The sequence below is a fragment of the Lutra lutra genome, chromosome 12 (assembly GCF_902655055.1).
Source record: "Lutra lutra chromosome 12, mLutLut1.2, whole genome shotgun sequence".
Taxonomy (NCBI): Eukaryota; Metazoa; Chordata; class Mammalia; order Carnivora; family Mustelidae; genus Lutra; species Lutra lutra.
In genome coordinates, this window is record NC_062289.1 from 84,238,275 (window position 1) to 84,256,273 (window position 17,999).

Sequence of the window (17,999 nt, forward strand, 5' to 3'; positions counted from 1 at the left end):
CAATGTGGGGCTCGATCCCATGACCCTGGGATCATGACCTGAGCCCAAGGCAGAGGCTTTAACCCACTGAGCCACCCAGGTGCCCCCTTGTAAGATTTTTTAATTAGAATTCTATATCTTCCATTTAAGACAGGAAAAGTACACTAGGAGGAAATGAACCCTTTCTTGGTAATGATGTAACTGAAAGAGTGGGCCTCCAAGCAAAAGTTTCTCAAAGGACTGCATTCTGGCTCTAAGCATATACTGAAATGCAAAAATTAATTGGGTGGCATCTATGTATGCTCATAAAAAGAAAGGAAGTATTCTCTTTGTTCTTTGTTTTGCCCACACACCATTACTTTTTATTCCCATTTCTTTTTTTTTTTTTTTTAATTAATTTATTTATTTGACAGACAGAGATCACAAGTAGGTAGAGAGGCAGGCGTAGAGAGAGGAGGAAGTAGGCTTCCCGCCAAGCAGAGAGCCCGATGTGGGGCTCGATCCCAGGACCCCGGGACCATGACCTGAGCCGAAAGCAGAGGCTTTAACCCACTGAGCCACCCAGGCGCCCCTATTCCCATTTCTTAAATGCCAAATAAAGTCACAAGAATAACAGCACTTAACTAAGTGGGAATAGGATTTCTGTAGGACCTAGAACTTTTGAGCAAGTCTACATTATTTTTGGCTTTCAGGCCAAATATAAAACATAAGTATTTCTTGCAGTCTTACAATCCTCTTCACCCTTCCATCCACTTTTACTCCCTCAAGAAACTACCCTTCATGGGGTGCCTGGGTGGCTCAGTGGGCTAAAGCCTCTGCCTTTGTCTCAGGTCGTGATCCCAGGGTTCTGGGATCCAGCCCCGCATCCGGCTCTCTGCTCCGTGGGGAGCCTGCTTCCTCCCTCTCTCTCTCTGCCTCCCTCTCTGCCTGCTTGTGAACTCTGTCTGTCAAACAAATAAATAAATAAGTCCTTAAAAAAAAAAAAAGAAAGAAAAAGAAACTACCCTTCATCCTAAAAATTTCAATTCTCATAAAGATCTCCTAAGAAAATAGACAAGAGGGCAAATAGGTATATATACTAAGATACTCACTGTAACTTAGAATTGTGAAATGTACAAGTGATTTAAATATCCATTCATAAAGGCCTGGTTAAATACAGTGTGTTTCGTCCACACAGTGGAATAATTCCTATCTGTCAAAAATGAGACAGATGTATGTGTACTGTCATGGAATGACAATATTTTAAGTGAAAAAAAGAGAGTAACAGGATAGGATGATTAGCCTAAGATAGTCACCAAACTACTAACATTTTTATCTATGGGAATGGGGTTATAGAGAAATCTCACTTTTTGATTTATACTTCTCTCTAGTTTGACCTTTTCCAAGAATGTATACTAGAACACAAAGAATGTGTTTTCAAAAATCTAGAAAAAAAAAAGGCTATTTCTGAGGATGCCTGGGTGTCTCAGTCAGTTAAGTGTCTGTCTTCAGCTCAGGTCATGATCCCGGGCTCCTGGGATCAGGTCCCCACTGCATCAGGCTCCCTGCTCAGCGGGGAGCCTACTTCTCCCTCTCCCTCTGCCTGCTGCTTTTCCTGCTTATGCTCTCTCTCTCTGACAAATAAATAAAATCTTAAAAAAAAAAAAAAAGCTATTTCTATTTTCAGGAATAAAAGACCAGAAGGTTGCTGTATTAAACTAGTAACAAGATAGAAATCTAAAATAATTAAAATTTTTTAAAAATATAGGACTTGCATTTCCAGCTTAGTGATCCACATCTCTAAATGAACTAAGGGTAGGAGGCATGTTTGATGTGACCCAATACATTTGCTTCCCGTTCATCTACCTTATGGAGTATTCCACTAAGACTGATGACCAAATCTTTCGTGCTCGTCAGGAGAGGAACCATTTCCAGGGCTTTGGCCAGGAGTTTGGGGTGCTGCTGCTTGACAGGCTGCGTGCTCGCATCTCCCTGGTTCTGGCTGGCACTGGTGTTGTGTAGCAGTGTTTCGATGAAGAGCTGAAGAGCGGCATCACAGTCCAACTGAAATGTGCTAAGAGAAGTTTTCCATTACACCCTCTTCACCATGTGTGTGTACGTTTCCATACAATTTCTCCCCGACCCGATCCCATCACGAGACTTCCAACAACCCTCTCGTAGCCCAGCCTCAGTATCAGACCATAGCCCTGTCATCAGAATTAATTACTGCCTTTAAAAAAATCAGATCTTCTTCTTGGCAGATTTGTTGACATGGCACAATACTGGAAAGAAATTTGTAATAAAATTGAGAATATTTAATCCCTTTAACGGGGCAATTCTACTTTCACACATTTCACAGAAGTAGCCAAGATACATGTATAAGGGTGTCCACTGCAATAACTGTTTGTAATATTTAAAAACTGAGAACCACTCAGTCATCCATCAATGAGGGGCTAGTTGAATAATCTGTTCATAAAAAGGAATACCAGTGTTCAGGAGCTGAGGAAGGGCTCTATGTACCAGTCCTGTAAGACATCCTGGTAAGTAAATGATGCATACTACAAAATGGTTTGTAAAGTAGGATTCTGTTTTTGAGGAATGTAAAGAATGCATGTCAGCATTTGCATAGGGGAAATAAAAGAACAATAGAGGCCAAACTCTTTTAACAGTAATTATTCCTGAAGGGTGAGACTATGTGGAGCTTTGATTTGAGTATGTTTCATCTGAGTTAGAAAAATAATAAAGACTTAAAAATTAAGAATGCGGTTGGGGCGCCTGGGTGGCTCAGTGGGTTAAGCCTCTCCCTTTGGCTTAGGTCATGATCTCAGGGTCCTGGGATCGAGCCCCGCATCGGGTTCCTTGCTCAGCGGGGAGCCTGCTTCCCTCTCTCTCTCTGCCTGCTGCTCTGCCTACTTGTGATCATGCTCTCTCTCTGTCCAATAAATAATCAAATAATCTTTAAGAAAAAGATTAAGAATGAGGTTAATATAGACAGACAATTCCAATGTCTTAAGCCCTATTAATAAGATGGTAGTTTAACCCACTGAGCCACCCAGACGGCCCAGTAAGATGGTAGTTTAATCTGCTGCGCAGAGTAACAGAAATATCAAGAAAAGCTTTAAGTAGGACCATTTTATTTTTTTTATATTTTTATTTTTTATTTTTTTAAAGATTTTATTTATTTATTTGACAGATAGAGACCAGAAGTGGGCAGAGAGGCAGAAAGGAAGAGAGAGAGGGGGAAGCAGGCTCCTGTGAGCAGAAAGCCTAATGCGGGGCTCGATCCCAAGACCCTGAGATCATGACCTGAGCCGAAGGCAGAGGCTTTAACCCACTGAGCCACCCAGGCACCCCTAAGTAGGACCATTTTAAAGTCTTTCCCTGAAATTCTAAAAGCCATCTAAATTTACTCAGCTGGATTCCTCGGGGTAGAAGTGTCGCTATCACACAAATACAAATCATCAATGCCACAAAAGCAACAAGAATGTGAAATGAACTTGACATTATTCTAGCTATTTATATTGTAGAAAAGGGCTCAGTATGACAAAACCACACAAAAATCTGCCGGGAGTTCAAATTAATAAACGAGACAGTGTGCGTACCCCATTCTGGATTTGCAGCAGTCCAAACTGAAGAACGGCATGGTTCTGTTATTTCAAAGTACAGTTAGTCAAAGCTGCTTAGAGGTACGAGCACCCTGTAGCTTTTGACTTCTGGGTTCAGGATGGTGGCAGCCAGGGTCTGCTACCCCGTCCTCCGTCCACGGAAGAGCTGGGTACCCGCCTGGTGAGGAAGTGTGCTCGCAACAGTAACTCGGACTTCACTCATCTGCCACCAACTGGATGAGGGTTATAGCACTGTTGGTATTTTAAAAGCAGTCGCTTATTATTTGACCTTGAGCAGGTCACCTAGTACGGGTTTGTTTTCTCATACATAAATTGATGATAGTATGCAATAAAAATTGTAAAAAGGGGAGCCTGGGTGGCTCAGCGGGTTAAGCCTCTTCCTTCAGCTCGGGTCATGATCTCAGGTCCTGGGATCGAGCCCCACATCGGGCTCTCTGCTTATCGGGGAGCCTGCTTCCCCCTCTCTCTCTCTGCCGGCCTCTCTGCCTGCTTGTGATCTCTGTCTGTCAAATAAATAAAATCTTAAAAAAAAACTTAAAAAAATTATAAAAAGTTAAATGGTGGTGTGTGTGAAAGCACTTTGAAACTGGTAACGTGACAGCAAAATGGTCATCCTATTTATTAAATAAACGCCTGAGATAGTATTTATTCCTACTCATCACGGTAAACTGTTACCTGTCTATATCTATAAACAAAACATTCAGCCTTAGTGTTCTCTATTCACTTACTAAATTACTTTTAAAATTTCTCCCTAAATCATACTTTTCATTATGTCTTAATAAAACAACCCTGCCCCTGAGTTAATCTGATTTATAAGTTCAATTGCTCATTAACAATATTCCCAAATTTTCCTGAACATGGGGATCACCTAAAAATTAAGGATTAGATTCCTGGGCTTTGGCCCAGATCTGCTGAGTCAGAACCACCAGGGAGGGACCCAGGAATCTGTATTTTAGATCAGGTGCCCCAGGTCCTGTTCATCAAGAGGCAAGTCTGGGAAACGCTTAACAGTGAACTGAAAGGGTGATAACTTAAAAGAATTTAATCTGGTTCTGGGGTTTACTCAGTTTAGGGATGAACAAAAGTAAACACCAGAGGTCCATGGACCACGAGCAATAATCCTCTGTATTATCATGTTCTTGCAGTAAGGACTTCCAGTTCGTTAAGCTAACAGCAAAAAATACCACTAAGGTTTAAAGAATTACCAGCAATATTCCAGAATGAGGCTTGTGTCCATATCTATATTCTCCACGAGTGCTTTAATGAGGTCTTTCTTGGTGAGAAAATGTTGCCTGAAAACAGGTTGGAAAGAAATCTAGAAACAAAAAGAGCAAAAAAAAAAAAAGTAAAACTTACTACAATAAGGACACCACAGTGATTTGCCTTTTTATAGAGAAGACTATAAAGACTAAAAGACTCCTCCAACTTTTTTTTTTTTTAAATCACCCTACTCAATTGAGCATCATTCTGAGATTTCAGGTGTATTTGACTGTGGATCCAATATCTCTCTCAGTCACACTAATGTGGGGCCCTTCATCAGTCAAGTGGTTGGTTATCAGTACCATTACTACTGCATACGAATTAGGCTTCAAAACACATGCCATTTCTGCAGTGATTACATTCCTGATAAGCCTACTGTTCGCGAATAAGGTAAAATGTTTCTCATGCACAGTGTAAAGAAAATAGGGTTTCGTTTGTTTTTGCAAAGTGAAAAATGACGTTTCCCTAGCAGGAGTTCTTAAACTTTGGTATACCTGTGTATACACTGATGTTATCTTTAACCAAACAGCAGCACAGAAATATGAGACTAAAGGCTAGGTCTGAAACACCTTAGATCTTAATGCTAGATAAATATTTCTATAAATGAGAAAGCTAAGCAGATAAAAATGTCAAGCCCCTCCTAATTTCCTTAAAAATATAGAAAAAAGGAAATGAAGCCAATGGTCCTTATTTCTTTGAAAACACCAATGGGTATACTTAATATAACTAAAATCTATGCATCTACAATATACATCTTTTCTCTAAAGAAACAGACAATGAGATCTTTGTTTTAAGTTTTCCTGGAGAAAATCATCAGAACTGTGGTGCCTGGGTGGCTCAGTGGGTTAAGCCTCTGCCTTTGGCTCAGGTCATGATCTCAGGGTCCTGGGATCGAACCCCACATCGGGCTCTCTGCTCAGCAAAGAGCATGCTTTCTGCCCTCTCTCCTTCTGCCTGCCTCTCTGCCTACTTGTGACCTCTCTCTCTCTGTCAAACAACAACAACAACAACAACAAACCTTTAGAAAAATCATCAGAATGAACAAAACTTCATGGCACTCCAAAGAATACTCACACCAAGTTTGCCAAGACGAATACCCCACCGGGCATCAGTACTGAGCTCCCGGAACTTAAGCTCCGTTTCTATTTCCTGATAGAGGCTGGCCAGCTGAGAGCCCACCAGAGATATTGCCTGAAGAATTAAAATATAAAATTCAGTTGCAAATAGAATATTGGGTTTCATCTAAAAGGTGTTAGAATGTATTCTATTTAACAAAACTCATAACCTCTCTTTGGGATAACGTGGTGGAATGCATACATATTGCTTGATACAGTCATTATTCATAGGATAGTTAGGTCATTCAACTTTTAGTATGATGCCATAAATTTAGTCTGGCTTTTCTTCAAAGGAAAAGCCAAAGTTTGGTTATTCTGCAAACAAAACCCCTATAAAAAGCAAATTTTAAAACAAACAACAACAAAGACAAGTTTTGCATTGGTTAAACTTGTCCTTCAAAAAGAACTGGCTCATGGGTCTAAGATTTCAAATACCCTCGGGTAATTATAAGAAGTCAAGTTCTCTGGCTGCATACAGATTTAAGAAATAAAAAATATAATCCTTCTGGTTGAGCAATGCTTATAACCTGCATACACATTCACCGGTGAGCCAGTAGTCAAGGAAAAGTTTGTAGAAAGTGAGTGAGTGAGCTCAATGTGTCTTTTGTTTAAATCTTTAAGATCTGAGGGCAAAGCCGTTTCATTTCTTCCCCCTAAATGTTTTAATACTTGAAGAACTGAGGCCGTGTTTCCTTAGACCATACCAAAACTTTGTCGTAATTATGCCATGCTTTATCTATGAGCTTCCAGAGATTTTCAACCACTTCTTTTTGGGGTAAGAGAGTGCAGTAACCCAAGGCCAAGTCAAGATCCACCACGCGACAATTAAATACCTATCAGAAGAAAGCATTGGAGAACATTCTTTACAATCAAAACGGAATTTGGTCTCTGAAGGCTTGTTACTGAATTTAATTACAGACCCAAAGAAAGAATAAGTGTTTCATGAAAAGTTATTCAAAGTAACTCAGTTCTAACTTGTTTGCTTCGTTTTAACATCCTTTATCATTATCACAAATTTAAGGAAACAACTCTAGCAAGTTCTATATGGCATGACAATTCCATCACTTCTCTTCAAAACCCCAACACCCCCTCCCCCCTCTTATCCTCACTGAGAAATCAGAAGCAACCAGAAGAGGGAAAAAAAGAAAAAAGAGAGAGAGACAGCTTACCAAGAACAGATACTCACTTTGTGCAGTAATGTTGTAGCATTTCCCCTGATAAATGTAACGGCTTTCTCTTTCAATTCCATAACAACATGCTTTGATTTAACTAGTGTGGCCTCTCCAAACAACTTTTAGAAATGAATAAAAGAATATTTAGGTCCATTTCTAGCTATGCATCATTCTGAAAACTTTCCTCAAATATTAAGGAACTTTGAAAATTCATCATCATATGAAAAATGTGTTGGCATTTAATTTAGGATGACTGACCACAGTAGGCAGGGCAGGGGGAGGGTGGCGCTGGGTGGTGGAACTGACTGGCATGGGGCAGATAAAGTTTCAACCTAATGGGGTCACTGGGTTTGGAATAAGACGACACACCACTGCAACGTTAAAAGCTCGGGCGACTCATCTCACTTCTCGCAGTCTGCTTCCTCATTTGCAAAATGGAGACTCTCAGGGTTGTTGTCAAGATCGAGTATGAAAAGTGCACCCTGAACCGAACCCGAATCTTAGCAGCTAGCTGCTCAACAAATGTTTCTTACATCTGACAAATTATCAATGTCCTTGCTCCAGAGCCAAATGAGAAAATGTGGACTCCAAATTCCTTCGTTTGGCAGTGCTTTTGTATCTACATTCACCTGGAGTGAAAGCACTTGTTCTCCAAACTATACCTTTCCGCTCAGACTGGCATTCATGAAGCTAGATGCAGAGTGCTGAAGACAGGTACCAAATGAACCAACGACAAATCTTAGGGCCAGCTCCCACTGGCTAGATTCTTGAAGGTTCTGGAGCAAGGCAGAGATGGAGTTTATAATAGGTAAAATAAGGTTGTCTCCTGTGGAATGATAAAAGTATTTCATTTCAGTAGCAGTATTGTAATCCATTTAGATTTTTTTCTCAAAGAAAGAAGATCATATTACTGAAAATTTTTTCCAGGGACAAGCTACATCTTTAATGCAGAGGATGGTCATATATTTTGGTTCTCAAAGTGAGTAAATGAGAGAATTAACATGGGCTTGATTTAAGCCAGAAAATAACTAAGTTTGATTGTAATTTGTCTGTTTTGAGATGCTTAAGTCTTTAGCTGAGAAAAACCCATTTCCCTATTGGAAAGAGCAAAATTTATGAATAGATACATAAAAGTTACTGTTATAAGCCAAATGACAGAAGATCTTTCTGATCTTTCAGAAGAATAACACTGTAACAGTAATAACCAAGTAACCACCTCAAGAACATTAAGGCAGACTCATATTCAGGATTTCAAGGAATTTCCATATTGGTGTATTTATAAAATCATAACACAATATGTACATTTTTGATGTCAAATACCTTCATTAATAGAGCAGTATGGTAAGCTTGTCGAATCCAAGGGATATCTCTTGTTTTCTACAAAAGAGAGTAAAGTACATAACACTGAATAAAACAACTAACTCATATTACAAGAGATATTTAAATATTGTGCTATTATCAAATAATGTCCTAAAGCAAACTTCCACTTTAAATAAAATTTTTAAGTGTATACGGAAAAATACACAGATGAGTGTACAACCTGAAAAAGTGCATACATCCACATAACAGCACCCAAACCAAGAAACAAACCTCACCAGCACTCGAAGCCCCCGCTGGCCTCCATTCCAGTCACTACCCATCCCCAAGGGTAACCTAACCAGCCACTACCCTGATATCCAACAGCACGTCTTCCTTGTCGCCTGTCCTTGCACTTTATGTAAATGGAATTGGACAGTATGCCTTCTTTTGTGTTTGGCTTCTTTTGCTCAGCATTATGCCTGCGAGACTCACCATATTACCGTGTGGAGTTCTAGTTTCAAATCTCTGCAGTTTAAACTTGCATAAGGCAGGGGCGCCTGGGTGGCTCAGTGGATTAAAGCCTCTGCCTTCGGCTCAGGGCATGATCCCAGGGGCCTGGGATCGAGCCCCGCATCGGGCTCTCTGCTCAGCAGGAAGCTTGCTTCCTCCCTCTCTCTCTGCCTGCCTCTTTGCCTACTTGTGATAAATAAATAAAATCTTAAAAAAAACTTGCATAAGGCAGAAATACATGGAAAACAACAACACAAGTGACATTTACCAGCGAGAGGCACAAGCGATGCAATCAATTCATAAATAACCGGGAGCACCATCTGGGACTCAAGGACTATCCCATCTTCACTGAAGAAGTCACTGTAAGACCACTCTTCATAGGGATCTTTGTGAGTTCCGAAGGAAGTCTGAACACCAAACCACATGAGATGACACAAGTAAATACACTCCAAAACACAACGGCCACCTCCACCAGGCAGAACCCACGAGCAGATGTATTAGAGCCAAACACAGTTTTGAGGGTCAAAACGAACCATGGAGTCTGTTTTTTCAGGTCTGTGGCTTATAATAACACCATTTTAAATTAAATTGCTACTCTAAGAGAAGGACAATGTCCAGAGATGCCGGGATTGAGGCCCAACATTTCAAAACATAGTGCAACTTAAATTAGCCCATACATGTGATAGGAAAAGAGGTCTCATGCCCTTGAGTTTTCCAGGCTCGAATAAGAAAACACAAGAGGTAGGTTCATTCTTTTTGTAAAGTACACAAGTGATTTAAAAGTGGTACATAAAGGATGGGTGGGGTTTTATTTAAGGAAAAGAAATTCAATGGGGCGCCTGGGTGGCTCAGTGGGTTAAAGCCTCTGTCTTCAGCTCAGGTGATGATCCCAGGGGCCTGGGATCGAGCCCTGTATGGGGCTCTCTGCTCAGCGGGGAGCCTGCTTCCCTTTCTCTCTCTGCCTGTCTCTCTGCCTACTTGTGATCTCTGTCTGTCAAATAAATAAATAAAATCTTAAAAAAAAGAAAAAGAAATTCAAAAGCAATTACCTTCATTAGAATTCCACAGTCATCCATTTGGCACTGTCTGGAAAGCTCTACTGCCGTTAAGGTATATTTACATAGTTCTAAAGCATCCAGTAAAAAATCTGAAAGAAAATGGGGAAAAATCATTATACAAATATTTCATGTGCTTGGGATAATGAAAACAATCTTCCAGTAACTACCATTCAAAATTCTGAGGAAGGCCACAAGGTAGAGAGAAAAGTTTCCACAAACCTCTGACTACCGTAAATAATGCAGTTCAAGTTTTTCCTTAAGCTCAGATGAGAAATAAGATCATAGATGGAGAGGTAAGGAATTTCACAATGCCATTAAAGTGAGTATCAATAGGCGGAAATGACATTGTTAATACCTGTAAATATTTTCAAACAGTAATCCCCATAGAGGATTGATTATAACTGGCTCTTTATAAAATGGAGACAACGATCTTCTGTCCTTATGGCAACGTCCAATGGTACAGAGACAGCATGTGGGAGCCCAGTATGAAACAAAGCTATGTATATTATAAATCTTGTCACCTGGGCTGCAGATGGTGGCAGCTTGGCAAGCTAGAGCATGTATTTCGGAAGGAAGATTGAGGCCGACAGGTGTTGCCATCCGGACGTCGTTAGCCAACATGTGACAAAGCTTCTGACATGTCAGAAACAGCAATTTCCCGGTGTCCGTGTTGCAGTGATACCTAAATAAGTCTCTGGAAGAAAGGGTGTGTTGGAAGTTAGAGCACGCAGAGCAAAAGCAAATGCATTTGCCTTTCTTGGATTAATATATGACCACCACCATCATTTAAAATATCTTTATGCTGTATTCATGGTATCTAATGTGCTTCGTCTTCAAACTTACTTGGGATACCATTAACCAGAGTGCAAAGGCAAACTAAATTCAGTAGTTAGCTTACCCAACGACTCCGTGTTAGTTACTTGCCTTCTATGCTATGACTTTCTTTTTTCTTGAGAGGGAGAGAGAGAATGAGGGGAAGTAGAGGGGTAGAGAGAGAATCTCCACACCCAGTGTGGAGCCTGATGCGGGGCTCGATCTCACAACCCTGCGACCTTGACCTGAGACAAAATCAAGAGTCAGGACGCTTAATTGACTGAGCCACCCCGGCGCCCCTAGACTACCACTTTCTGATCCCGAAGTCCAAACTAGGCTCTGAGAGTGAGAAACCAAGAATGACTTCCATGAAAATGAAAATGTCACTGACCTGATCCCACCACCACAGAAGTCACGGAAGCAAGCGTTCCTTTCAGCCAAGCCATGCTCGCGCACACTGGGACTCGTGCACGCGCGTGCTCGCGCACGTTGGGACTCACCTGCACTTGGCCAGCGCTGCTTCCACATTCCCGTGGTTTAAGGCTCTCCAGGTCAGCTCGGCCTCCCGCTCCTGCGCAGACACCTGCAGCGCCAGCGCCTGTCTGTGCAGCTTGGACTCAGTGCTGAGGCTCCTGCCTTTACGGGCTGCAGGCTCCACGGTGCTCTGGGATTTGTGCCGGCTCTGCGTGACTTCGTGGGCTCTGATGTACTGTTCCCGGAGCTCTGCGACCAGGGCACTGTTGCTGTAATCGCCAAAGGACAGGAAGACCTCGAAGTTCTCCTAGCAAGGCAAGCAGGACAGCGCACATCTGTTTACTTCATGCTGTTAAAAACCACTGGCCAGGCTCAAACCTCGCCTTATTTCTTCCTCAAAGACTATTTGTAAATTAGTCTATTTACAAATAGACTATTCCCTTGTAAATTAAAGATTTGAGACTTCATATTTCAAATTATGAAAGTCATAGTATTAGAAAAAGTTTGGAAAATAGGAAAAGCCATCTTAATTCAGGATTCTCTCCGTGTCAGCGCTATTGACACCATTTCTCAGTGTCAGATCATTCTCTGTCGTGGGGGAGCCCAGACTAGCAGGAGGGACAGATTAAGTATTAGATTTGAGTGATTTCATGCTGGTGGCTCGAAGAACCCAGCTTTGCTCTTCTCTGTAATAACTCCCGGTTGGCCGCTAATTCCAGACCTAGAATTTATTTTTCTGACCCAATTAAAAAATCCCAGAGGCCCTCGGAAGGATACCAAGAAGTAGTGACAGTAAGTCAGCTCTTCTTCTTTTTTTTTTTAAGTAATCTTTAAGCCCCACTTGGGGCTCAAACTCACCACCCTGAAATCAAGAGTCACATGTTCTTCTGATGAACCATAACCCCTAGACCTTCTGTTTTGATGCCACACTTTAGAGCAAGGTTTCTCGGTCTTGCAAGATCCTTCTTTGTTGTGGGGGCTGTCTGCACATCGTAGCAGTGTCCCTGGCCGCGAGCCACTGGATGCCACCAAGCACCCTCCTTGCACTACTTGTGACAATCAAAAATATCTTCAGATACTGTCCCCTGGGCACAAACACACCTGAGTTGAGAAATGGTTAACCTAATAAACAGTGACCATTTGGTATTGCCTGAGTGTCTTTTCACCAGCATTTTGTGGCTGTGTGGGTAATTTCATGTATTACCTTCTGCAGTTAACTCTATGGCATTTCCCCTCTCTTCATCACTACATAGATTCCACAAATAATATTATTATTTTTTAAAGATTTATTTAAGAGAGAGTCTGGGTGAGGTGCCTGAATGGCTCAGCGGGCTAAAGCCTCTGCCTTTGGCTCAGGTCATGATCCCAGGGTACTGGGATTGAGCCCCGCATCGGGCTCTCTGCTCAGCGGGGAGCCTGCTTCCCCTTCTCTGCCTGCCTGCCTCTCTGCCTACTTGTGATCTCTATATGTCAAATAAATAAAATCTTTAAAAAAAAAAAAAAGAGAGAGTCTGGGTGGCTCGGTCAGTTAAAAATTTATTTGAACAAGTGAGAGAGGGGCACCTGGGTGGCTCAGTGGGTTAAAGCCTCTGCCTTCGGCTCTGGTCCGTGATCTCAGAGTCCTGGGATTGAGCCCCGAATCAGGCTCTCAGCTCGGCAGGGAGCCTGCTTCTTCTTCTATCTGCCTGCTCGCTACTTGTGATCTCTGTCTGTCAAATAAATAAATAAATAAATAAAATCTAAAAAAAAAAAAAAACCAAACCCACATTTGAATGAGCAAGAGAGAGAGAGGATGCGTGAGCCAGGGGAGTGGAGGCAGAGGGAGGGAAGCAGTCGGGCTCCATCCCACCCTGAGATCATGACCTGAGTCGAAATCAAGAGTCAGTTGCTTAACCGACTGAGCTACCCAGGCCCCTCACCACAAATACTATTTTTGATGGTTGTATAATAACTTGATCTATGGTGCAGCAATATTTATAAAATGTAAAATTTTGAAACTGACGTTTCCCCAAAAATATTAGTGATCTTTCCCAAAGGGGATGCATCATGTAGATACACTCACAGAAATAAATACTTATTCACAGAAATAAATATATTATTTCCTATATTTACTACAGATAAGATTTGTTATATGTCGCAGCTCCTGCCTTACTAGGAACCACAAAAATGTTTCTGCTTATGTAACCATAGACTATCTCTGGAAAAATACACAACAAACTGGTGCTGGTGGTGGCACTTAATGTGGGAAACTGAAGAGCTGGGAGTGTTAAGACAGAAGGAAGACTTGTTTTGCACTATATATATATATATATATATATTTTTTTTTAAAGATTTTATTTATTTATTTGACAGAGAGATCACAAGTAGGCAGAGAGGCAGGCAGAGAGAGGAGGAAGCAGGCTCCCTGCTGAGCAGAGAGCCCGATGCTGGGACTAGATCCCAGGACCCTGAGATCATGACTTGAGCTGAAGGCAGAGGCTCAACCCACTGAGCCACCCAGGTGCCCTATTATTTTAAACTTTTTTTTTGGATCAAAGAATTAATTTCTTATTGTTTACAACATGCAGTACAGAATTTTAGTAAGTTTATTTTTTATTGTGGTAAAATATACATAAAACTTACCATTTTAACCATTTTTAAAAACCTTTTGAATTATGTATCATCCATGAATAATCTAGTCAAAGATAAACATAGAAGTGATTAAACCAAGGAGTTTCTCTTTTTTTCTTTCCTTTTTTTTTAAAAGAAGATTTTATTTATTTATTTATTTGGCAAAGAAAGAGAGAGAGAGAGCATAAGCAGGGGAGCAGCAGGCAGAGGGAGGAGAAGCAGGCTCCCTGCAGAGCAGGGGGAGGCTGATGTGGGACTCGATCCCAGGACCCCAGGACCATGACTTGAGCCGAAGGCAGTCGTTGAACTGACTAAGCCACCCAGGCACCTGGTTTTCTTTTTTCAATGTGGATCTTTTCCCAAAGGAATGCAGCTTCTGTGTAGAGTCAACGTATTTCATGATTTTTAAAGGATATATACATTTTTTTATTTTCAGTAATCTCATTTTAACTGTTTACTGCTGCTGAGACAGTGCCAAATAGAATAAGCAAGGGTACTGGGGTCAGACAGGTGGGGTTTGAGGAGTGGTTCCGGTGTCTCACTCACCATGCTCACTGCAGCACTACTCACAACAGCCAAAAAGGAGAAACAACCCAAGGGTCCATCAACAGAGGAATAAATAAACATAGTCCATCCTCAGTGGAACGTGTAGCCATAAAAAGGAATGATGCACTGAAACCTGCTACACTGGGGATGAACCCTGAAAACATCATGCTGCCTGAAAGAGGCCAGACATGAAAGGATAAATATTGTGGGCTTCCACTTATACTGGAAATATACAGAATAGGCAAATTCAGAGACAGAAAGCCCATCAGAGGTTACCAGGGGCTGGAAGGAAAAGGGAGTGGGGAGCTGCTTCTTAATGGGTAAAAATGGATAAAACGAATAAAAAGCAGAGTTTCTGCCAGAGGTGATGAAAAGCAGATAGAGTTGAAGGTCATATCACACTGTGAATGTAATTAATGTCACTGAACTATATTGAAAAATGGCTAAAATGGCAAATTTTACATTGTTACCACAATTACGAAAACTTAATAATATACCCAAACCAATGATTATACACTTTGTTTCATGGAAGTGGGTTTTTTTTTTTTTTTAATTTATTTGATAGAGAGAGCAGAGAGAGCACTAGCTGGGGGGAGGGGCAGAGTGAGAGGGAGAAGCAGGCTCCCCGCTGAGCACGGAGCCCAATGGGGACTCAATCCCAGGACCCTGAGATCATGACCTGAGCCAAAGGCAGACACTTAACTGAATGAGCCACCCAGGTGCCCTGAATTACACACTTTAAATGGATGAACAGTGTGGTATATGAATTATATCTCCATAAGATTGTTTTTTAAGTGACAGAGACAGAGAAAAGGGAAACCATTAAGCTGTATTTAAAATTCCTGAAGGCTAGTACAGAAAATTTTAAGACTAATCATTTATGTCAAGTTCACTCATTAGTAATGTAATTAGTAAAGTAATAATGTTCAATATACCAACATCTTTTTTTTTTTTTTAAAGATTTTATTTATTTGACAGAGATCACAAATAGACAGAGAGGCAGGCAAAGAGAGAGAGGGGGAAGCAGGCTCCCTGCTGATCAGAGAGCCCGATGCGGGACTCGATCCCAGGACCCTGAGATCATGACCTGAGCCGAAGGCAGAGGCTTAACCCACTGAGCCACCCAGGCGCCCCAATATACCAACATCTTTACCTGCAAGCTAGCAACAACTTTAAATAGTTTCAGGATTTCTTCACATTCATCCTTCTTCTGTAGATTGTCTGTAATTAAATTTTTTAAAGTTATAGCAGACATCCAAATTTCCGTGCTGTCAGAATTTTTAAAAGCTAAAATTTTAGTTGGCTCTGGTTTTCTCATCTCAAGTCTTTTCAGAAGCTGAGGTAAGAGAATTTAAGTACAAAAAGAAATCTAATTATTCTATCTGAAGGTAGAAAAGAGAAATTTATGGGTAATAAAGAGCAATGACAATTTTTCTGAAATAAATTGTAGCTTTTTTCTCCAAGAGCATTTCTTTGTTAATGTTTTACTTAAGTTCAAGTTTAAATAGGTTTTTGCCTGATCATGACCAAATGATAAGTGAGAAACATGAGCAATAAGGACAAGGCACTAAAGAAATCTAGTGTAGCCTTAAACAGCTTACTGAAGCATGTAGTTGATAAGCTGATTTTTAGATGCTTCTGTTTCAACACTGGCAATCAAGAGAATAAAGCAAGGAAGACTTTTCATGAGGAAAAATGAGTGGGATCAATGGAGATAAATAAAGCCAGAAAAACCAGGGAAAGGACGAGGCCTGTCACTGATGCTACTTTCTGAAAAGGGCAAGCTTCAGAACAAAACCGAGATGAGGGCAGAGAGGTACAATCTACCTTTCTGGATGTCACACAGTATTTTAAGAATGTCTACGGATGTCTTCGCTACGGACATTCTCCAGGCCTTGTCCTGAAAAGAAAAATAGAAAATGAAATCTGCTTCCTTTATTTGCCACTTAGTATACATACAAACAAATATATAAACACCACAAAATCAGAAAAAAACAGTAAAAAATGTGAAAAAAAATGGGAGATCCATGTTAGAGGATGTCAGGCAGCTGAGAAATGGATCATAACTGAATCACACAGGGGGCGCCTGGGTGGCTCAGTGGGTTAAGCCTCTGCCTTCGGCTCAGGTCATGATCTCAGGGTCCTGGGATCGAGCCCCGAATCGGGCTCTCTGCTCAGCAGGGAGCCTGCTTCCTCCTCTCTCTCTGCCAGCCTCTTTGCCTGCTTGTGATCTCTGTCTGTCAAATAAATAAATAAATAAAATCTTAAAAAAAAAAAAATAACTGAATCACACAGAAGGTAAACATGAAAAACACCAGTATGAGCACTTAGATATATGGTTTAGAAATACCAAGAATACACAAATCCCACAAATCACCTTTTGGCTACACTATAATTAACCGTAACTCCAGTTTCGCCTTTTTTTTTTAAGATTTTATTTATTTATTTGACAGACAGAGATCATAAGTAGGCAGAGAGGCAGGCGGGGGTTGGGGAGGGAGAAGCAGGCTCCCTGCTGAGCAGAGAGCCCGATGTGGCACTTGATCCCAGGACCCTGGGATCATGACCTCAGCCAAAGGCAGCAGCTTAACCCACTGAGCCACTCAGGCATCCCAGTTTCACTTTTTTAATAGTTTTTATTATTTGACAAAACATTAGGCAAAGTTCTCTAGAAAAGTCAAAAAGAACTGAAGTTGTTTAAGTTCAGAGAATGAAAGTCCAAGAAATAATCATTATTTTGAAGGCCGACAAGATTAAAACAAACAAAAAGACAAGAAAAATCAAAGAAGGAAAAGCTTTAAAGATGAAACATGAAACGCTTAGACAGTGCTAGGACCACACAAAGTACTCCATTTCCACTACTGGGTACAGTCCAAGCTGGTGGTTAAGAATACGGACTCTGCTATTAGAGTTTGAGCTGAGGTTCTGCCATTTTCTAACAAGCTTGCAAAAGTCACTTATTTCAAAATGTTAGGTTTTTTTTTTTTTTTTAAGATTTATTAATTTGAAAGAGAGAGAGAGATACAGAGTACAAGCAGGGAGGAAGGGGCAGAGGGAGAAGCGGACTTCCTGTTGAGCGGGGAGCCCAATGTGGGGCTCAATCCCAAGACCCTGGGATCATGACCTGAGCCTGAGCCAAAGGCAGATGCTCAAGCAACTGAGCCAACCAGGTGCCCTTAAACTGTTATTTTCTGCACTTAATCTATAAGGAGCTGAGAACAGGAACGATCTCACAACTGTGTAGATAGTTCATTTAAAGTATTTAACCTAAGGCCTCCAGTATAGTAAAAGCATAATAAATATTTGATGCCAAAATAACCAAACTAATTTCCCTAAAGGCAAAAAAATTACTGAGATGGATTGCTGAGAGAGGTTGAGGGATAACTATCTCTAAAGGATAAAAAATATATATATATATGCCAACTATCCTGAATAAATTAGGTATTTGGTTCCTCACCTCCCTAAAGAAGAGAACTGGCGCTCTTGAAACTTCCCAGGTTTCAATGTTCTAAGATTACTTAGATTTCCATGCATTCTGTGGCTGACATGACTTTTTTT

At 40.9% G+C, this 17,999-nt stretch overlaps 1 protein-coding gene across 2 annotated transcripts in view; it reads right to left on the reverse strand.

The window, feature by feature from the left end:
• Positions 1-17,999, reverse strand: part of KNTC1 (kinetochore associated 1) — an 81,997-nt gene that overhangs the window by 24,205 nt on the left and 39,793 nt on the right. For both annotated transcript variants that reach the window (XM_047696923.1, XM_047696924.1), the window contains exons 32-44: positions 16,269-16,341; positions 15,595-15,662; positions 11,312-11,592; positions 10,520-10,692; positions 9,990-10,087; positions 9,209-9,347; positions 8,452-8,508; positions 7,794-7,957; positions 7,146-7,250; positions 6,664-6,792; positions 5,919-6,035; positions 4,790-4,899; positions 1,825-2,032 (exon numbers count right to left, since the gene is read on the reverse strand). In XM_047696923.1, the coding sequence (XP_047552879.1) occupies positions 1,825-2,032; positions 4,790-4,899; positions 5,919-6,035; positions 6,664-6,792; positions 7,146-7,250; positions 7,794-7,957; positions 8,452-8,508; positions 9,209-9,347; positions 9,990-10,087; positions 10,520-10,692; positions 11,312-11,592; positions 15,595-15,662; positions 16,269-16,341 (1,722 nt within the window). The remainder of the gene's footprint in view (positions 1-1,824; positions 2,033-4,789; positions 4,900-5,918; positions 6,036-6,663; positions 6,793-7,145; positions 7,251-7,793; positions 7,958-8,451; positions 8,509-9,208; positions 9,348-9,989; positions 10,088-10,519; positions 10,693-11,311; positions 11,593-15,594; positions 15,663-16,268; positions 16,342-17,999) is intronic.